Below are 23,399 nucleotides of genomic sequence, written 5' to 3'. Positions count from 1 at the left end.
CTCATTCCTCAATTTTTGAAGAAAGCATGGCAGTTGAAGAGCAAAGTAATCCTCATTGTTCCATATTGGCCTTGACAAGTTTGGTTCCCCTTTCTCTGGCCTTACCTGCTAGATCGACCATGGATTCTCAGTCCAACTCCGACATTGATCTCCCATCTGCAGGGTCTGACCCACCCCAATCTAACAAACCTGAAGCTGACAGCTTGGTTTCTCCACTTCCAGTGATTGCCAGGCAGGATAACCTCTCCTCCCCAATGCGTAATATTCTTATTGCATATCATAAACCATCCACCAGGCTGGCCTATCTCAGCAAATGGAAAAGATTTACCTTATGGGCAGTGAACAAACAATTGGACCCCTTGTCAGCCCCAGTTTTGGTGGTATTAGATTATTTATTAGATCTCTTTCAATCTGGGGTATCAGCCTCTACTGTTCATGTTCATTTGGCTGCCATTTTTAATTTCCACATTGGCTTCCTGGACTCTTCACTCATGTTACACAGACTCTGTAAGACTTTCTTGAAGGGTGTTTTTCACCTAAAACCTCCCTTTAGAGAACCAGTACAACCTTGGGACTTGGCTTTGGTCCTGCAAGTCCTGACAGCACCCCTCTTTGAACCTGCATCTTCATGTGATTTAAAATACCTCTCTTGGAAAACCTTGTTTCTGGTTGCTGTCACATCAGCCAGCCATCTGTCAGAACTTCAAGCCTTATGCATCAAATGTCCCTACCTTATTTTCCATAAGGATAGAGTCTCACTGAGAACTAATTCCTCCTTTTTACCGAAAGTGGTGTCAGAGCGGTTTATCAACCAGTCTCTTGACCTCCCAGTATTTTTCCTAATCATTCTAACAAGGGAGAGTATTGGCTGCACTCCCTAGATGTTCACAGGCAAATCCATTTTTATTTGGACAGAGCAAAATCTACCCGTAAATCAGACCAATTATTTCTGGCTTTTTCTGGACCAAGACTAGGTCATCCTGTTTCTAAAGTTACACTAGTGTCATGGTTGAGAAATTGCATTACCTTCATCTACAACATGAACAACATCACTTTGCCTTACAAAGTGAAAGCCCATTCTACAAGGTCAATGGCAACTTCAGCAGCTTTCCATGCTAGGGCTTCCCTCAATGACATTTGCTCAGCTGTGACTTGGGTCAACCCCCATACCTTTATTCTTCATTACAAATTGGATTTAGCCTCCAGAGGAAGAGCTTCTTTTGGTTCCATGGTGCTCAGGAATGTCCTTCCATGAGGGCTGACCAGGGATTTAGGTAGCTGGGGACTCTGTCCCATCAGTAAGGAATGAACGAAGATAAAGAAGTTATGTCTTACCATAACGTTCCATCTGTGTTGTTCATCTTCATTCATTCATTACTCCCCAGCCTCTGTCCCCCTCCGGAGGTTTCTGGTGAATTTTCATATGGTTCTTCTTCCATTCTTGTAGGTCTGTTATGACCAGAGGTAGCCTCTACTTTTGTCTCTCAACTTGTGAACTCGATCTGAGGTAACAGGGAGCAGAGCATTGTGGGTTGGATCTTGGCTTGAGAGTTTTTGGCTGATGCGAGCTTGGTATAAGGCCGGCTCGGTTCCGAGGACGGAACCGATAACCCATCAGCAATGAACGAAGATCAACAACACAGATGGAACATTATGGTACGACATAACCTCTTTTTTCTTGTTATAAACATAAAAGTCAAAGATGAGGTTCAAAGCTGAGCTATCTGAAATTGTTTCACATTTCAATAAGGCATAATCCAGCATAATATGTACTTTCACGTGGTAAACATACAAAGATAAACTTCAAACGTCACCTTTTTAAATTGTTCCATTTTCCAAAAATATTTAAATGTACAGTGTTCTGGTCTGACTTCTGCGAGCTAAAATCTGTATGAAGATGGATTGTTGCATTTGTAGAAAAAATTTAGATTTTGTTTAAAATGTGTTACCAAATATATGCAAGTGCATTGCCAATAACTCATTTCAGATATGCAAGTAAGGCAAGAATATGACAAATATAAACAAGTGCCTGCAATAAAATGTCAATGACAGATGTGCAGCTTAACAAGACCAATTTCCTTTTTTTCTTTACAGGTATGATACACAGGCATAATCATCAACCTCTAATTACAGATAAAAAACTTGAAGTTACAGGTCCTGCTAAGAATCTGGGTGGAGCGCGCTCACCGTTGATCATTAAATTTCATGGTAAGCTGTTTATTTCTTCTTTTTTAATCTAGAATATGTTCTGAAACACAAATCAACAAAGAATTCAAGAAAGCACAAAGCTCTGATATATGTTAGAGATTTAATTTTCTTTAGATTTTTTTTTTTAATATTTGAGCGACATTAAATATCAGGTAAGAAGCCTTCATTTCCTTTCTTCATTGATGCTGTTTACCTGTGAAGAGTTAATTTCTAGAACTAATATGTGCAGTTATTTTGATATATTCATAACTGTAAGGTTAACGTCTTATTCTGTGTAGTTCAAATGTTCTGCAATTTAAATACGGTGATTCTCAGTCATTAATTAGACATTACACATGAAGGTTAAGAAGTAGTTTTCCATGCAAGTGCAAGGATTTTATGACTGATACTCTATTCAGAGCAAATTTAGAAATGTGTTATTACAGCACTGTATACAGTCCTGTGAAATATATTTCTGTAACAGCGTAAATATGTAGTCCTAATAGAAAAGCAGTATTACGAGTTTTGTTGACATTACGCTATATCAGAACATAGTCACCTCTCAGAAGAGCTTGTTTTAAATTCAGAAAAAAAAAGGAGTTGAAAAACAAGTTTAATTTCAGACTTTTATACTATAAGATTATAGCATAGCTTTTTTGTTACAATCTGTGTAGATAACCAGGGATGGAAAGCAAATAAAATTAATGATATACTCATTCTGGAGAATATCTTCAGCTCGAAAGGTAAAACTTAGGACTATCTTCATCTCAAAAAGTAAAACTTAGTTATAAACATTTCATATCATGAACAGGAGATGGAACCAGCTATTAACTGGAATTTTTCTGTTGTCTTTTAGTGTCATTGAAAATAAGAAGTTATTCTTGGTGTCTCAGTAGATTGTCTAGGTGAAATTCCTCGAGCGTTATTAGCCCAAAGAAAAAAAAGATGAATAGCACAACATTGATCTCTGTTTTCCATAGGAAATCATTGCCAGTGTGATTTCTAAGTGTATGCAGGCAACAATTCACTTATTTTCGGAGAACTCCCTTCTTTGTGTTAGTGCAACTATAAAGTTTGTATATATAAGTTTGGGGGAATGTGGAGTGCTCCCCCACCAGCAAAACATGTTTAAGGTTGACTTTGTCCTAATTGTGTTTTGGGTATTTATTTTTCAATGTTTCAGCTCATCAGTATTGAGAAAGTCAGTATTACATCATAGAACTGAATTCTTATCTAATGTTTTGTTCTTGCACCCTTCTTCTATTATCATTAGGTGGCTCTGTCAGCACTTAAAATCATGACCATTTTTTATCACCAGTCACATAAAATATTTGTGTGATATCTAAACATTTTCTTCAAGGCTAAGCAAAATGTTACATTTTTATCCAATGTAAATGTGTTGTTTTCCACTTGGTTGAATGAGAAAGAGTCACAACAGGCACAAATTTGCTTTGCCTGTCCCTAAACATACAGCACTAAAGCAAACTCATTTCACAAAGGGGCATATCTGCTAATCTTAATAATAACCATGTCTAATCAAAGGAAGGTGTAAGGGCTAGACTGTTCAGTTTGTTTGGTTAAAAACAAAAATGTCTAACAAGCATAAATGAAAACTGAGTCCACATTAAAACAAGCTAAAACTTTATATTAATAGTAAAAGTCAATGCAGCAGTATGGAACCTTTTTTTGTTAAAATTATTGCATATTACTTTGAGATGTTTATCAGGAGGAATCAGTCCACACTGGCTAATAGTGACCAGACTACTCCAAAAGTATGTTAATTTTAACGTTTTCTCAATGCATTTTAGTTGAATGCTTCTTAAATGTATGATGTGAAATTGTTCAATCTCGCCGTTTGTTCTTACACACGGGTTCGGAGCCAATCCTCGGCTCCGAGTCGGCCGCATCACTAGCTCGCATCTTCGAGAAAGCTCGAGGCACAGTAATATCCCATGATCCTCTGGTGCTAACCCTCAGATCTAGTTTGCCGCTAGCAGCAGATCGCATCGAGAGGCTCGGGCCAGTAGAAATTTTACAGGGGACTGGAGGCCAATTTTAGACCTCAGCAAGTTAAATACCTTTGTGAAAAAGGAAAAGTTCCGGATGGTCACGCTTCAGACAATCCTCCCTTTTCTACAAAAGGGTGACTGGATGTGCTCTATAGATCTCAAAGACGCATACTACCATATCAAAATGGCCAGGGCGTCCAGCGATCATTTGCACTTCCGGCTGGGAGCCAGTCATTTCCAGTTTCGCGCTCTGCCATTTGGTCTCACCTCAGCCCCCCAGGGTGTTCACCAAATGCATGGCAGTAGTAGCATCTCACTTGAGACGAAAGGGATTCCGGGTGTTTCCTTATCTAGATGACTGGCTCCTTTCCGCCACCACCAAGTGTCGTCTTCTACAAGCCAGGGACTACACCATCAGTCTTTGCTCTTCACTAGGCATAACGGTGAATTTTGGAAAATCTGTCTTATCGCCGTCACAGCGTATCTTATTTATAGGAGCACAGCTAGACACTTCCCTGGCTCAAGTTACTCTCCCCCCATCAACAGTGTCAGACCTCAGGCATCAAATTTCGCTCCTTCTTCACAACAACAGAGTCTCTGCACGACAAGTATTAAGAGTGCTAGGCTTGATGGCAGCATCCCTTCTTGTAGTTCCTTTAGGCAGGATGCACATGAGGATCCTTCAATGGATGCTATTCGCCCAGTGGTCGATCTACAACTTCCACTGTCTCGAAATCTTGATCACGAATTATTGCAAGAAGGATCTCTTGTGGTGGATACACAGTCAAGAGCTAACACTAGGATGACCCTTTGTATTACCCAGTCCGGTAGCAACTCTAACCACGGACGCTTCCCTGATAGGGTGGGGGGGATTCTTTCAGGGACAAACAGTCCAAGGTCAATGGTCCAACTTGGAGTACAATCTGCACATCAATGTTCTAGAGATGAAGGCAGTGTTTCTAGCGTTGCAACACTTTCACAAGTCCTTACCTCGGGGAACAGTGACAGTTCAGACAGACAACATGTCAGTGGTCTGGTACATAAACAAGCAAGGGGAACCAGATATTACCTGTTATGCAGAGATGCCCTCAGAATTTGGCAGTGGGCAAAGTCCACTGGACGCTTTCTGATAGCAACGCACATCCCGGGGACTTCCAATGTAATCGCGGACAGGTTGAGCATAGCCATCCTGTTCCCTCAGGAGTGGTCCTCAAACCTCAAGTGGCAGAAGAGATCTTCCACAGATGGGGCCAGCCTTGCTGCGACCTGTTTGCATCCCCTTTGAATGCCAAATGCAGAAGCTATTTTGCCCTGTTACCCCGGGTGTCCCCAGGACGACTGGTATACAATTGGCCCCGGGTCTCCTTTATGCTTTTCCTCCTGTTCCACTAATTCCCAGGTTTTGCAGAAAGCCAAACGCCTGGACAGGACCGTAATACTGATAGCCCCATTCTGGCCTCGACAAATCTGGTTTCCCTTCCTTCAATCCCATCAAGTGGAGGAACCATGGATTCTGGACCCGAGCCAGATCTGTTGACACATTGGTCGGGAGTTCCTCACACCTTCCTCAAGTCCCCCAAACTGACAGCTTGGCTGCTCCGCCATCTTAGCCAGGTCGGAGTTACTATCTCCTGCAGTACAACAAATTATTGTATCTTCTCACAAACCATGTACAAGAAAATTGTACATCAGCAAATGGAACCGTTTTGCGACTGGGCCTCCAAACAAGGTATAGATCCATTCGGGGCCCCAGTACACAAGATACTAGATTTCCTTACCTCACTTTTTCAAGAAGGAGCATCAACATCCACTATAAGGGTTCAACTGGCCGCTATATCCAATTTTCATATTGGCCGTGAAGGATGGTTCTCTTATGTCCCACAGGCTTTGTAAAGCCTTCATGAAAGGTACTTTTCATCTCCGTCCCCCTTTTCGTAATCCAATAGCACCTTGGAATCTTAATCTCATACTGTCACAACTCATGTTGCCCCTTTTGAACCAGCAACCACAACTCCGTTAAAATTGCTTTCGTGGAAAACACTTTTCCTGGTTGCCATCACTTCCGCCAGAAGAGTTTCAAAGTTACAGGCTCTATCTATCCGACCCCCGTACATGATTTTTCATCCGGATAGAGTAACCTTGTGCACCAATCCATCCTTCCTTCCGAAGGTTTGTTCAATTCAGAACATCAATCAATCTATTGAACTGCCTACCTTCTTTAAAAATCATTCCAATAAGCTGGAATACACATTGCACAAGTTGGACGTTCACAGACAACTAAGATTTTACTTACATAGGACAAAAGAGTACAGAAAGTTAGATCAACTATTTGTCTCATATGCTGACCAAAGAAAAGGACAGGCAGTAACGAAGGTTACTTTATCCAAATGGCTTTCAGATTGCATAAATTTCGTATATGCTGAATCCAAACAGCAACTCCCTTTCAAACCCAGAGCTCATTCTACAAGGGCGATTGCTACCTCTTCAGCCCATACCGCTCTTTTGCCTTTAGATACCATTTGTGCAGCGGCAACTTGGGCAAAACCACATACCTTTATCACCCACTACAAGCTAGACAAGAGCTCCAGGGACAGGGCGACGTTTGGTTCCACTGTACTCAGGAATGTTCTCCCTTGAGCCACCCGGGAAAAAGGAGCTAGGGACGCTACCCATGTGTAAGAACAAACGGCGAGATTGAACAATTTCACATTAAGAAGTTATGTCTTACCATAACGATCCATGTGAATTGTTCATCTCGCCTTTGTTCTTACATTCCCCCCCTCCATCCCCCGTCCTACGGTCTGGGAGAACGGTTTTCGATTAGATTCCTTTTCAGCCTTTTCTAGGTATGGTTGGCATGTTTTTAACATCAGTAATGGCATCTTTTATCCTCTACCTGGCAGTAGGGTTCCAGACAATTTGTAGTATTTGTTCATAAGTGTTTTAGACACATTTCTAAGAGGGATTCTTCTGGTATAGCAAACTAGATCTGAGGGTTAGCACCGGAGGATCATGGGATATTACTGTGCCTCGAGCTTTCTCGAAGATGCGAGCTAGTGATGCGGCCGACTCGGAGCCGAGGATCGGCTCCGAACCCGTGTGTAAGAACAAAGGCGAGATGAACAATTCACATGGATCGTTATGGTAAGACATAACTTCTTATTTTTGGTGATGAGTGGGGGTTAAGAAGGACAGGCCCATGCTCAACTGATAACAGAGAACTTTCTTCTGTATTAGGTTTATAGTTAGTTCTTGCAGTCCAGGAGACCATTGAGGAGCCCAGCCCAAATTCCTAGCTGCCCTCAAGTACTGTCTGATTAAGTGACTTGCTCACAGTCACACATTAGGCAAATGAGGAATGAGAGACTCAAACCTTGTACCTCAGGAAGTACAGTTCGCAGCCTTAACTGTGCTTCACTGCCATTCATGCTTGTAAGGATTTGTCTTAGGATTTCTTTGAGGGGACTAACTAGCAAAAAGAAATGGTGGGCTGTGATCCACAGGGAGCAGTACTTAGTGATACCATTGCAGAACTGAATGATACCTTTGCAGAACTGAGTGATACCTTTACATTTAAATAGACAACAGTCCAGATCATACTCATATCTCATGCAGCACAGATTAGAATCTGTATAATTAACAGCAGAACTATGTGTAAAAGTCACCTTTAGAAACGGTTTAAAGAATATTTATATGCAATGCACCACACTGTGTGATACACATAAATGTGTTCGCCATTTGAACATTTAAACATGGCTGTGCAGCAAACGAATGCCCCATTCGAATGTATCTGACCCGACACTTGCAGCAGCTGGAGAGGCCACAAAAGTTCCTCACCAAAAGGATAAAGGGTCTCAAAAATCTGTCCTATGCTGCCCGACTGAAGAACTCCAGCTCTATTCAGTCGCACACGCTGCTCAGAGGTGACCTTTGCCTAACATACAAGGCCATGTCAAACCCAGATTTGATGAATATGCTTCACCTCAAAAAATCTAGATCCATCAGAGCCACAAGGGCGGGAGACTTAAACCTTGACACGGCTATTAATAGGACGTGCTGGAGGGATAGATTCATCACCCAAAGACTCCCTATGCTGTGGAACAAAATCCCGGTACATGTGAGGCAGAGCACCTCGCTGGCCTTGTTCAAGAGAAATCTTGACCAATGGATGGGAGATCGCAGATATACCCCAGGGATTACCTCAGTGTCACTGCTCGACAGAGGCACAGAAAAATAATGGGTATAGTTCCCCATACTAAAGGGGTGGCCTAAGCCACAAAACGATGGGCTAGGCTTGTAAATGCCCTCGGGCAGATAGCCTAGTATGAACCTATGAACCTATGAACCTATCTAAACATTTTCTTCAAGGCTAAGCAAAATGTTACATTTTTATCCAATGTAAATGTGTTGTTTTCCACTTGGTTGAATGAGAAAGAGTCACAACAGGCACAAATTTGCTTTGCCTGTCCCTAAACATACAGCACTAAAGCAAACTCATTTCACAAAGGGGCATATCTGCTAATCTTAATAATAACCATGTCTAATCAAAGGAAGGTGTAAGGGCTAGACTGTTCAGTTTGTTTGGTTAAAAACAAAAATGTCTAACAAGCATAAATGAAAACTGAGTCCACATTAAAACAAGCTAAAACTTTATATTAATAGTAAAAGTCAATGCAGCAGTATGGAACCTTTTTTTGTTAAAATTATTGCATATTACTTTGAGATGTTTATCAGGAGGAATCAGTCCACACTGGCTAATAGTGACCAGACTACTCCAAAAGTATGTTAATTTTAACGTTTTCTCAATGCATTTTAGTTGAATGCTTCTTAAATGTATGATGTGAAATTGTTCAATCTCGCCGTTTGTTCTTACACACGGGTTCGGAGCCAATCCTCGGCTCCGAGTCGTCGCATCACTAGCTCGCATCTTGAAAGCTCGAGGCACAGTAATATCCCATGATCCTCTGGTGCTAACCCTCAGATCTAGTTTGCCGCTAGCAGCAGATCGCATCGAGAGGCTCGGGCCAGTAGAAATTTTACAGGGGACTGGAGGCCAATTTTAGACCTCAGCAAGTTAAATACCTTTGTGAAAAAGGAAAAGTTCCGGATGGTCACGCTTCAGACAATCCTCCCTTTTCTACAAAAGGGTGACTGGATGTGCTCTATAGATCTCAAAGACGCATACTACCATATCAAAATGGCCAGGGCGTCCAGCGATCATTTGCACTTCCGGCTGGGAGCCAGTCATTTCCAGTTTCGCGCTCTGCCATTTGGTCTCACCTCAGCCCCCCAGGGTGTTCACCAAATGCATGGCAGTAGTAGCATCTCACTTGAGACGAAAGGGATTCCGGGTGTTTCCTTATCTAGATGACTGGCTCCTTTCCGCCACCACCAAGTGTCGTCTTCTACAAGCCAGGGACTACACCATCAGTCTTTGCTCTTCACTAGGCATAACGGTGAATTTTGGAAAATCTGTCTTATCGCCGTCACAGCGTATCTTATTTATAGGAGCACAGCTAGACACTTCCCTGGCTCAAGTTACTCTCCCCCCATCAACAGTGTCAGACCTCAGGCATCAAATTTCGCTCCTTCTTCACAACAACAGAGTCTCTGCACGACAAGTATTAAGAGTGCTAGGCTTGATGGCAGCATCCCTTCTTGTAGTTCCTTTAGGCAGGATGCACATGAGGATCCTTCAATGGATGCTATTCGCCCAGTGGTCGTATCTACAACTTCCACTGTCTCTCGAAATCTTGATCACGAATTATTGCAAGAAGGATCTCTTGTGGTGGATACACAGTCAAGAGCTAACACTAGGATGACCCTTTGTATTACCCAGTCCGGTAGCAACTCTAACCACGGACGCTTCCCTGATAGGGTGGGGGGGATTCTTTCAGGGACAAACAGTCCAAGGTCAATGGTCCAACTTGGAGTACAATCTGCACATCAATGTTCTAGAGATGAAGGCAGTGTTTCTAGCGTTGCAACACTTTCACAAGTCCTTACCTCGGGGAACAGTGACAGTTCAGACAGACAACATGTCAGTGGTCTGGTACATAAACAAGCAAGGGGGAACCAGATATTACCTGTTATGCAGAGATGCCCTCAGAATTTGGCAGTGGGCAAAGTCCACTGGACGCTTTCTGATAGCAACGCACATCCCGGGGACTTCCAATGTAATCGCGGACAGGTTGAGCATAGCCATCCTGTTCCCTCAGGAGTGGTCCCTCAAACCTCAAGTGGCAGAAGAGATCTTCCACAGATGGGGCCAGCCTTGCTGCGACCTGTTTGCATCCCCTTTGAATGCCAAATGCAGAAGCTATTTTGCCCTGTTACCCCCCCCCCCGGGGGTGTCCCCAGGGACGCACTGGTATACAATTGGCCCCCGGGTCTCCTTTATGCTTTTCCTCCTGTTCCACTAATTCCCAGGTTTTTGCAGAAAGCCAAACGTCTGGACAGGACCGTAATACTGATAGCCCCATTCTGGCCTCGACAAATCTGGTTTCCCTTCCTTCAATCCCATCAAGTGGAGGAACCATGGATTCTGGACCCGGAGCCAGATCTGTTGACACATTCGTCGGGAGTTCCTCACACCTTCCTCAAGTCCCTCAAACTGACAGCTTGGCTGCTCCGCTTGCCATCTTAGCCAGGTCGGAGTTACTATCTCCTGCAGTACAACAAATTATTGTATCTTCTCACAAACCATGTACAAGAAAATTGTACATCAGCAAATGGAACCGTTTTGCGCACTGGGCCTCCAAACAAGGTATAGATCCATTCGGGGCCCCAGTACACAAGATACTAGATTTCCTTACCTCACTTTTTCAAGAAGGAGCATCAACATCCACTATAAGGGTTCAACTGGCCGCTATATCCAATTTTCATATTGGCCGTAAGGATGGTTCTCTTATGTCCCACAGGCTTTGTAAAGCCTTCATGAAAGGTACTTTTCATCTCCGTCCCCCTTTTCGTAATCCAATAGCACCTTGGAATCTTAATCTCATACTGTCACAACTCATGTTGCCCCCTTTTGAACCAGCAACCACAACTCCGTTAAAATTGCTTTCGTGGAAAACACTTTTCCTGGTTGCCATCACTTCCGCCAGAAGAGTTTCAAAGTTACAGGCTCTATCTATCCGACCCCCGTACATGATTTTTCATCCGGATAGAGTAACCTTGTGCACCAATCCATCCTTCCTTCCGAAGGTTTGTTCAATTCAGAACATCAATCAATCTATTGAACTGCCTACCTTCTTTAAAAATCATTCCAATAAGCTGGAATACACATTGCACAAGTTGGACGTTCACAGACAACTAAGATTTTACTTACATAGGACAAAAGAGTACAGAAAGTTAGATCAACTATTTGTCTCATATGCTGACCAAAGAAAAGGACAGGCAGTAACGAAGGTTACTTTATCCAAATGGCTTTCAGATTGCATAAATTTAGATATGCTGAATCCAAACAGCAACTCCCTTTCAAACCCAGAGCTCATTCTACAAGGGCGATTGCTACCTCTTCAGCCCATACCGCTCTTTTGCCTTTAGATACCATTTGTGCAGCGGCAACTTGGGCAAAACCACATACCTTTATCACCCACTACAAGCTAGACAAGAGCTCCAGGGACAGGGCGACGTTTGGTTCCACTGTACTCAGGAATGTTCTCCCTTGAGCCACCCGGGAAAAAGGAGCTAGGGACGCTACCCATGTGTAAGAACAAACGGCGAGATTGAACAATTTCACATTAAGAAGTTATGTCTTACCATAACGATCCATGTGAATTGTTCATCTCGCCTTTGTTCTTACATTCCCCCCCTCCATCCCCCGTCCTACGGTCTGGGAGAACGGTTTTCGATTAGATTCCTTTTCAGCCTTTTCTAGGTATGGTTGGCATGTTATTAACATCAGTAATGGCATCTTTTATCCTCTACCTGGCAGTAGGGTTCCAGACAATTTGTAGTATTTGTTCATAAGTGTTTTAGACACATTTCTAAGAGGGATTCTTCTGGTATAGCAAACTAGATCTGAGGGTTAGCACCGGAGGATCATGGGATATTACTGTGCCTCGAGCTTTCTCGAAGATGCGAGCTAGTGATGCGGCCGACTCGGAGCCGAGGATCGGCTCCGAACCCGTGTGTAAGAACAAAGGCGAGATGAACAATTCACATGGATCGTTATGGTAAGACATAACTTCTTATTTTTGGTGATGAGTGGGGGTTAAGAAGGACAGGCCCATGCTCAACTGATAACAGAGAACTTTCTTCTGTATTAGGTTTATAGTTAGTTCTTGCAGTCCAGGAGACCATTGAGGAGCCCAGCCCAAATTCCTAGCTGCCCTCAAGTACTGTCTGATTAAGTGACTTGCTCACAGTCACACATTAGGCAAATGAGGAATGAGAGACTCAAACCTTGTACCTCAGGAAGTACAGTTCGCAGCCTTAACTGTGCTTCACTGCCATTCATGCTTGTAAGGATTTGTCTTAGGATTTCTTTGAGGGGACTAACTAGCAAAAAGAAATGGTGGGCTGTGATCCACAGGGAGCAGTACTTAGTGATACCATTGCAGAACTGAATGATACCTTTGCAGAACTGAGTGATACCTTTACATTTAAATAGACAACAGTCCAGATCATACTCATATCTCATGCAGCACAGATTAGAATCTGTATAATTAACAGCAGAACTATGTGTAAAAGTCACCTTTAGAAACGGTTTAAAGAATATTTATATGCAATGCACCACACTGTGTGATACACATAAATGTGTTCGCCATTTGAACATTTAAACATGGCTGTGCAGCAAACATGGTTGTGCAGCACGACTTGAAGCCTGTTGCAGGTCTGGTCCAAGAAGACTGCTGAAAAAGTATGTCATAATGTTTGGGAGTACTGAATATCATTCAGACTAGCAACTATGTTGCAAATACTTACATTTCAAATGTCATTGTTTTAAATCAGTCCTTGGTTGTCAGATCTTGAAGGATAAAGATCTTACTGTGATCTGGATGATAGCAGTTCAATTAGTGATCACAAGTGTTGAAGTAACCAAATGGGAGTGGAAGAGGGGGTGACTGGGCTGTGCTCTCACACCTTTTACCTCATTACATTATTGTGCATGTAAGTATATATTTCCATGGGTGCATCAGCTTTCAGCCATAAAAGAGCTTATTAATGTAAACCAGGCTGCACATAACTATCAAGTTAGAAACGGTGATGCTTAGCTTGTGTCCCGAAAATTCTTACTACAGTCATACATTTTACATATATACAAATGTAGGGTTGGATTCCAAAACAACTTGTACTAAGTGCGAGACTGTATTGTAACCAACATGGCTGTCATACCTCTATACTCTCCAGATTTTTTCAGAATGTCCAGATGTTTGTCTCATATTTTTGGTCTCTTCCTCGTAAAAATGTGTGATTTTCTGGCAAATAACTGGGATGATCGCAGGATTGAAGTCACTATATAATGATATACATTTGTGTTTCAGACTTCAAATTCTTCAGAAAAATGCATACTAAGGCAGATCCTATTATTCTAGTAATGTTCTAAGTTTATAAGATCAATATTTAAAATCTGTCCTTATTTTTGGGCCCCTGTCCCCGAATATGTCAGAGTTTGTCCAGATTTTTTGCTCTAAGGGGTTGAGAGGTATGTGGCTGCCATTCTAAAGGCAGCCCTAAGGTATTATATAGTAAAGAATTCTAGTGTAAGAATGTGCTGTTTTTCAGAGTTGTATACAAGTTCCATGTTGTGAAGGGCAGACAGTGAAGTTGATGACAGCACATATACTACTCTAACACCATGTTTTGCACAAGTGGCAGATTTTATGGAATTTCTTACATTGTTTTCCACTGCCCACTAATCACATACCCAAAGTCAGACCTCACCTCCCCCAACACATTTTTCCATTTGATGTCTTGTAGCAGCCTCTTACATATACATTTCATCAGTGTTTATATTCACTTAATACCTGTTGTGATACATCTATCCCTTTTCTGTCAGTAGATGCCTGTGTGTGTGTGTGTGTGTGTGTGTGTGTGTGTGTGTGTGTGTGTGTGTGTGTGTGTGTGTGTGTGTGTGTGTGCATGTATGTGTGTTTCTTTGTATTTGGTTATGTGTGTGTATTATGGAATTTTTAAATAGCAGACACTTACAGCCTTGTATAAATAAATAAATGAGTTTATTGTCCAGATGTAAACTTCAGGCTGACTTCACTAACAAATAATATAACACTGTGGTCTCAACATAAAGGAAAGTCTTTCTGGTGCTGACAAATTACAAACTGAAAATGAAAGTCTTTCACTTGTGAATAAACAGTATTTGGTCCAAACTGTAAGCAAGATTTGTTGCCAGGGCTTTGACTGATACCCCAGTTTGTATGGGTTTTCTCCGTCTTGGAGTGGAAGCTCTGGCCTTGGGTCATCTCTCCTTCATATAGGGGTACTTCACAGTCTTGTGGACCTTCTTTCATAGTGCTGTCCCTCTTTTTCTTTCTTTCTCCCTGCCATAAATAGGTGTAGGTTTACACCTGAGCCACACTCAGTCCCATTACAGGTATTTCCCCTTATAGGAATAGTACTGTCCTGTACTTTGTATCACATCATGTTATGTGCAAGAAATACAGAACAGGTATTTTTCTTAATATTCTAAGCAAGTGTACTCAGCATTGTCCATCCATCCATTCATCCATCCTCAACCCCTTTTTCTCGTTTTGCACATGGGGTCGGGGTGTCACTTCAGCAGTGACAACAATCATCTAAAGACAAGGTTTAGACTGCTGGGCGGCTAGCCCTGTCACAGTAATTCATCTGTACCACTCACTCGCACACACACTCGCACCTACAGGCAATTTACAGTGTCCAATCCACCTACTGCATGTCTTTGGAATGTACATCTGTCACCACCAAATTATAGTGCACTATATTTACATTTATATATATATATATATATATATATATATATATATATATATATATATATGTGTGTGTGTGTGAGTGCAATCTATTTACATTTATATGTGTGTGTGTGTGTGTGTGTGTGTGTGTGTGTGTGTGTGTGTGTGTGTGTGTGTGTGTGTGTATAAAACTACAGGGAAAACTGATACTTTTTAAGCAAAGAAGCTCCTGGCTGAAACTCCTTAAATTCAGAGAAAAAGAATCACAAAATGTAGACTAGCTCATTTGAAGCTTCAAAAGTAGTCAAGTCCTTGTAACTTCTTTAGAAACTGATAGTTTATGGAAAATAGAAGATATTAAGTAGATGAATGCTTTTGCCCTTAAGTACATACATACCACCCAATGTTCTGTTTGGAGACTAATGAAATGGCTTTCCACCTGATCTTTAATGGACCTGACATTAAGCAATCTGTTCTCATGATTTAAGCAATTTAGCTTTAGCACTCAGACATATAGCAAGCTAAAGTGGGTAGCCAAGTGTTTGCAAGGAGTATGTATTAGAAAATGCTGTTTCAGTAAGAACACTTCCAAAAAATGGCATTTAACAAAACTGCTATGGCAAGATGCTTGCTGTTTTCTCAGAGATATGACAATCTCAGAATCAGATAAAGTTAATTTGGAGCACAGATGGTCTCCCATACAAAAAAAGCAAATACGTTTGAAGTTTTGGAGGTTTTTCAAATTTGATTTTGTTCAATGAAATGATATACAATGAAAATTTACTAAAATATGCCACAAGCTTAGCATGTCTTCAGTTACTTTTGAATGCTTGCAATGAATAGCTGGCACATTGTATTAAAAACGATAGCTCATCATTTGCATTATGTGTGGCTGCATAATGCAGCATTGCTTTTTCTATATGACTTGCAGTTTGTGGGACTGCACTGTTCTTACTTTAATCATACTTCTTAAATGTAGATATATAACAATTGTGCATGCTGGCACATTAATCGTGGGAATCTCTATCAAAGCTTTGGAAACTTATGTCCTTGAACATGGTTTCTACCAGTGAATAGCATATGCTGCCTGGAAAATATATTTCTTCAATCACATGCAAATTATTGACAAAGTCATCTTGTACAAAAAGGTTTATATGAGTAGTTGTGTGGACATGAATGCAAGGACTACTATCCAAATTTAGCTACTAATGGTGCAGTTTGAGAAGGAAAAGAGTGTCCTTCTTGTAACACCTCTTTTCTCACAGACTGCTTAGCCGATTTATATACATAAATACCTAAAACAAAACAAAAAGTACATCCTCAATATGACCTGATAACATATCATACCAACTGCTGAACAGCTCTAAACATACACTTGTGAACATGTTCCTATAATGTTTCAGACCAAGCTTATCTACTGACTTTGTCCTCGAGGTTTGGCACATAGCACTTGTGATGCCCCATTGTAAGGATGGCCCTACCATGGACCCTGGGAATTACAGACCCATCAGCCTGTCTAGACCCATCTGTAATACCATTGAATTGGTTAAAACAAACCTGATAAACTACAATATAAAAATTCCATAAGATTTGACCCCCAGCAGTTTGGCTTTGTTAAGGGTAGAATCTATGAAATGAATCTGGTAATTTTTTTAAAAGGGTAACACAAGCTATGGGCAGTGCTCCTGCTGCCCACAGAGCATACCTCCACCTCACCAAAGCATTTGATACTATACCACATGCCAATACATAGTGCCTTGGTGAGGCTGAGATATAGTATCAAATGCTTTGGTGAGGCTGAGGTATGCTCAGCAAAGCATTTGATACTATACCACATGCCAGTACATAATGTGCTCCAAGTCAATCCATATGTATTTAGATTGATAGCTAATTGGCTGAGAGACAGAACCCACACTGTGAGTGTGGCATATGTGGCCTCAGAGAGCATTAATATAACGAATGGGATACCACAGGGTTCTGTGCTGAGACTCACCATTAGTGGACCCATATTTGTCAAAGCTGCACATCATCGAACGGCCAAATATTTTACTAAACATATAGGTTCATAGGTTACTACTAGGCTAGCTGACCTTCTGGGTCATTTTAAGCCTGGTTAATTTCCCTTTCAGAGGTGAGACTCAAACTGTGTACTTTGTGTCTGTGAGGTAAACAGCTTAGCCATTTTGCCATCCCCCAAAGGCTGCTGACAAAAGAGATCATGGGGATGTGAGCTGCCAAGAGAGTCTGGAGGCCTTGCCCTTGTATTCTTTGTCCTAAAGATTCACTGTGGTAAATTTGTAGTTTGCCTTCCAGGTCATTAAGTATCTGGCAGTTCAATACCTCTTATTTCTCCACAAGTCAAACAGTCCTGTGAACACTAAAAACAGCGATCTGAACTTACTTCAGCAACTAAACAAACTGCAGTGGAGAGACAGATTTATCATGCAGTGACTACCCCTTCTCTGTAACAAACTTCCTCTCCAGATCAAGCAGTGTGACATTATCTTCCTTTAAGAAGGTTGGATGGGTATTCATTAATTCACCCCAGATATGACTGCCCTATTGCTCTTTGAAAAAAGGATGTAAGGTTCAATGGTGGATATTGGCGAGGTGTAAATGGCCATATAACCCAGCTGCGTTGTACATTCAACAGTTAATTCTATGAACCTTATTGTCCTACCTAGAGGTGTGATACCATTAATTACTAGTGTTAGTGTCTTCTGAAGTAAATTACTACTATTTGTTATTTTTTTTTTTATTTTGGTGTATAGGTCCCTCTTTAGCCATCAGACATTAAAACATTATTTGTGGATGATGTGTGTGTGTGTGTGTGTGTGTGTGTGTGTGTGTGTGTGTGTGTGTGTGTGTGTGTGTGTGTGTGTGTGATGTTTGTGTGTTTGTGTGTGTCGAAATGCTCAAAGAAATATGTGCCTTTACTCCAGATGAGAAGTAGTGCAGGTTGCCTTTGTGCATATTGTAACATGACACTGGTACTATACTTGATGTGGTTTCTTTCCACTCTTTTGATATCATTAGGTAGCTGTGGTCTTATCAGCACATTATAATCTTAGTTACAGCTGGAAATGTGATACATGTTTTTCATTAAGAGTCAGTTTTTATTTAGAAGTGAAAAAATACTCCAGATGCTTTAAATATGTTAGCAGGTAGTTTCCTTTGTTGCCCTCTCAAATTACTGCCCATTACTCCCATTTCTTTTTCTTTACGTCTGATTTCACAGTGACATTCTAAAGCAGAACCATATTTTTGGCAGTAACAAGATTTGATGTTCTTTTCACTCTCCCTCACGAGTGGGTGTAGGATCGGACTTGGCCACATAAACAAGACTTCAGATCCAGTTCTCCAGCTCCTCCCTCTACCCACAATGCTCTATTCCATCTCAAATTCCTCGGATCTCGTTTGTTGCCATCATGGTAAGACGGAGGTTGCTGATTCTTGAGCAGTAAGATTAAGTTTTCTTAAAGTTTGTACTTAAAGTTTCTACTTAAACTTTTCTTGTTAGACATTACATTTCTTTTCTGCTCTTTCCTCCCTGTTTAGCTACCGCAATTGTCAGTGCTTTATCTTCTCTATATTTTTCCTATTTTGGTGCCATTTTTGTTAACCCTATTTCTCCTAGTCAGGTCTTCTTTTTCTCCTTCCTGTTAGGTTTCTAAAAAATATGTGCTATATTTTAACCTTTTTTTCTATGAATTGTGTTAACTGCTATCTACTTTGGTTTGCTGCACCCTTCACCTAGCCATATTTGTTGTTGATCTATACTCTTAACTTAGCTACTTATTATGTCCTACAAATCAGCTGATTTTAAGAAGTGCATGTCTTGTGGACATAAGATTCCCAACTCTGATGCCCACAAGAAGTGTGTCTGCTGCCTTGGGGCCGAACATTTGAAATCAGATTGATCAATTTGTGGCTTCTTTAACCCTTTGGCCTTGTCAGACTGGCTGATACCCTCAGACCAGAGTGGGTATTGGATTTGAGAGGTCAGCGCCTGTACCGAGGGGGTTGGGTATGACTCCTGCTTTGTCGGATCCATCCCTTCACCTCAGAGCCTTGGCCCTAGACAGCTTGAATCCGATTCTCTCTGGAAGGCTCAGATCTGGGGTTGACCCCAACCTGCCATCTTCAGCGGCTTTGGCTCTGAGGAAGGAGGGAGAGATTTCCCTGGGTCTGTCAGCCTTCCAGGTGGTAGAAAGGGCTTTCTCTTTGCACAGAGAGTTGTTCTCTCTTACTTCAGATCTTCCTCAGTGCCCTTCAATAGGTCTGAGCTCTGAGACCATCATTTCTGCTCCTCTGGGTCAGCTAGTTCCAAGAAGTCTCCACATGTGTTCCCTAGAGGGACCACCCTTCTTCTAACACCTTTCCTGAGAACCCCATGGAAGAGGTTCCTCAGAGGAGAATTACACGTATGGGGAGGCACATAGACTCCCCTATGGAGTCTCTCATGGAAGACACTGATTTTGATGAGGGAGAATGATCCCTGTGATTGCCACCTGATGACATCTTCTTTAGGGATATCCTGGAAATCCTCATGGAATCATGATTGATGCCATTATTATGGTGTTAGCCACTAAGAAGGAGCTAGCTGAACAAAGCTCCTCTGTCCATTCACCAAACAGGGAGTCCAGAGTGATGGACAGATTTGGAAAGCTTGTGTACGCCTCAGCTAGATGTGCACTGAGGTCATTGAACTACCTGGCACACATCACTCATTTGCAGAGAGATTTGACTAAGGAACTTTCAAACTCTGTCTGAGTCCATGTCTGTGGAGAATCTCAAGAAGGTTTCTCCACAACTGGCTACTCTTCTGTCCATTTCAAATGTATCGATGAGGCTGCTCTCCCATATAGTGGAATGTTTCTCACACACTACCGGTTCAGGCATAGCCATTAGGAGACATGCCTGAATGAGGCTATGTGACTTTATGGATCCCTTTAAGGCATCATTTGTTAATGCCCTCTTTGGTGGCTCTTTTTTGGTTGAGCCATCAGTTAAAGATACGCTCACCCACAGTGAACAGGAAGGAAAGACTGTCTCTGTTCCATAGGAATCACATTTTCTAGAAGTCAGTGGGGTGGTAAGAAAATGTGGTTTCGGAAATCTTGAGCTACCTTTCCAGGATTCATATGGGGACACTTCCTGCAGAGGCAGAGGGGGAGGTTTCAATGGATAACATAGCCCCAGAGACAGAGGGGTCCATAGAATCAGGATTTCAGAGACTCCTTTTCTCATAAGCCCTATCAGCACTCCTGAAGCATTGCCTGACTGTCCACCCCTGCAGGCAGTTGGGGATCATTTTTCCTTGAACCTAGACACATGGACAAGCATTACAAGAAATTCATGGGTGCCAAGAATCATATCCAGAGGTTACTACATACCCTTTTCCCTTTCTTTACTGTCCAAAGAAAAAACTCCATGATATTCCACCCAGTCAGAGGGAAGATGCAGCTCAGGAAATACAAAAGCTACTACAAAAAAGAGTCATCCAGGAATTCCCATCCAAACAGATGGATTTGGAATTTACTCTCACTTCTTTTCAGTGCCAAAGAAAACAGGTGACCTAAAACCAATTTTTGGATCTAAGGAATTTGAACCAATACAAAAAGAAGGCAAAGTTCTGAATGGTTATGGTTCTGTCCATCCTGCCTTGTCTATGCAAGGAGGATTAGATGTGCTGTACAGATCTCCAGGTTGCATACTGTCAGATCAAACTAGACAAGTGATCCAAAGTCATAGTCTCAAGCTCAATGCCAAGAAGTGCATTGTCATCCCCTATGGGAAAAAATCGGTACCCATTAACTACCACATAGGTGGTAGCTCACTAAACACCAAAAGTGTGATAAGAGACCTCGGGACACAGGGGGACAGTAGTCTCTCCTTTGATAACCACATCGCCATAAAGTCAGGAAATCCTTCGGTGTGGCACACCTCATCACAAAAGGGTTCTCCTCTAGAAAAAAGGAGGTCATTTTTCCTCTGTACTCATCCCTCATCAGTCCCATTATAGAGTACAATGCCCCGTTTGACATGTATCTCACAAGACACCTACAACAATTGGAAAGGCCACAGAAATACCTCACTAAGAGGATTACTAGCCTCAAACTGATGCCATATGCAGACTGTCTCAAAAAACTCCAGATCTACTCCGTCGCATATCGCCTACTCAGAGGTGATCTCTGCCTAACATACAAAGCTCTGTCAAACCCAGAGCTTTTGGACATGCTACACTTAAAGAAATCCCAATCTCTCCGTACCACATGCTCCAGGGACCTAAACTTTGTCACCACAATAAATAGAACATGCTGGTGGGATAGATTCCTGTCCCAGAGACTTCCCATACTCTGGAACAAACTACCCATTCATGTCAAGCAAAGCTCCTTATTGGCTCTCTTTAAGAAAAATCTTGACGACTGGATGGGAAATAGAAAATTCACACAGGGGATCACTTCTGCAGCACTACTCGACAGGGGCACAAGAAAATAATTTTCTTGGGTGGCGAAAGCCGGGGAACCTTTTTGGCTAGGCTTATATAGGCCCCAGGGCTGAGAGCCTAGTACCTACCTATGAACCTATAACACATCTACGCTTTCAGCTGGGAGCCAATCATTACCAGTTCAAAGTACTGTCCTTTGGACTCACCACAGCCCCTAGGGTGTTCACCAAATGCATGGCAGTAATGGCAGTGCACTTGAGACTCAAGGGATATGAGGTGTTTCCATATCTCGATGATTGGCTCCTCACCACCCCATTCAAGCATCAACTTCTACAAGCCAGGGATTACTTGCTCCAGATCTCCAACACCTTAGGCATCTCTATAAACCATGCCAAATCAAACCTAGTCCCCATACAGACTCTGGAATTTATAGAAACTCAATTGAATAATGTGATTCAAGTGGCATCCTACCTCTTTGTCGCATCACATCATTGAGATATCAGGTACGTGCAATACTATTTCATCCATCCCCTCCAGAAAAGCTAGTACTACACACTCTGGAATTGATGTCAGCTGCCATCCTTCTAGTTACTCTAGCAAGATTCTTTATGCAAATCCTTCAGTGGACCTTGGCGTTTCAGTGGTCCATTTTTTTACCAGACCTTTTCCTTTCCCATAATACTCACTGCAATCTGCAAGTGTCATGTTCACTGGTGGATCCAGTCCAATGACCTGTTTCTGGGCAGGACATTCTCCCTTCTTCCTCCAGTTGCCAGAGTGACCATGGACACCTCCCAAATGGGGTGTGGAGACATTTCCTGGGAAAGATGGTCCAAGGCATGTGGTCCCCCTTGGAGACCAAGTTGCATAACAATGTCTTAGAGATGAGAGCAGTCATTTTAGCACTTTATGCCTTTCAAGATGTTCTTCCTCTAGGGATTATTGCAATTCACACAGGCAACATGTCAGTCATCTGGTACATCAGCAAACAAAGAGGAACCCATTCCTATCTGCTGTGCCGAGTGGCCATGAGGGTTTAGGAATGGGTGATCTCTTCAGACCACTTTCTCATTGCAATGCACATACAGGGAAAACCAATGTGCTGGCAGACAGACTCAGCAGATCTATTCTAGTTCTGCGTGAGTGATCTCTCAATCCATCAGTAATTAACATGATCTTCAGCCACTTTGGCCAGCCATGCTGTGACCTGTTTGCTTTGCCCATCTCCCCTCTGTGAGAGTCACCGAGAGATGCTCTGATTCACGATTGGCCCTCTGGGTCTTCTCTGTGCCTCTCCCTCTGATTCCAAAGTTCCTACAACCAAACAGACTGAAGACCCCAGTTTTTCTCACTGCCCCCTTAAGGCCTCAACTGGAATTGTTACCCTTCCTATGGTCTCACTTGAAGTATCCTCCATTGATACTGGAACCCACTCTAGAGTTCCTATCGCACCCCTCAGGAGTTCAATATCCCAGTCTCCATGCTTTCAGGCTAACAGCATGGTATCTCCACTTCCTGTAAAAGTCAGACAGTCCAGATTTGCTTCCCTAGTTCATGACATTGTCATGGCCTTCCAGAAGGCCTCCACCAAGAAAATCTACAGAAGCAATAGAAAATATTTTCTATTTGGGCTTCCAGTCAGAATATTGACCCCTTATCAGCACCTACTCCAGCCATTCTTCTTTTTCTCACTACCATACCTCTCATCCTGGAAACATCAAAAATATGGACAAAGGCCCATAAAAGGTAGGTACAACTGACCAAATATCTGGGTGCTGATTAGCATAAAATTTGCATATTTTATTTTATTTTATTTATTTTTTATTTTATTTTACATTTGTTGACCGGGCTGGT

General features: G+C 42.1%; 1 protein-coding gene across 2 annotated transcripts in view; it reads left to right on the top strand.

The window, feature by feature from the left end:
- The window catches only part of LOC122813347 (putative ferric-chelate reductase 1), an 817,655-nt gene that overhangs the window by 410,749 nt on the left and 383,507 nt on the right, over nucleotides 1-23,399 (top strand). For both annotated transcript variants that reach the window (XM_044085613.1, XM_044085612.1), the window contains exon 9: nucleotides 2,095-2,208. In XM_044085613.1, the coding sequence (XP_043941548.1) occupies nucleotides 2,095-2,208 (114 nt within the window). The remainder of the gene's footprint in view (nucleotides 1-2,094; nucleotides 2,209-23,399) is intronic.

Source organism: Protopterus annectens, chromosome 10.part0 (assembly GCF_019279795.1).
Source record: "Protopterus annectens isolate FY-2018-M chromosome 10.part0, PAN1.0, whole genome shotgun sequence".
NCBI classification, from domain to species: domain Eukaryota; kingdom Metazoa; phylum Chordata; order Ceratodontiformes; family Protopteridae; genus Protopterus; species Protopterus annectens.
The sequence above is the reverse complement of the archived record's forward strand: the minus strand, read 5'-3'. Positions and strand labels throughout refer to the sequence as shown.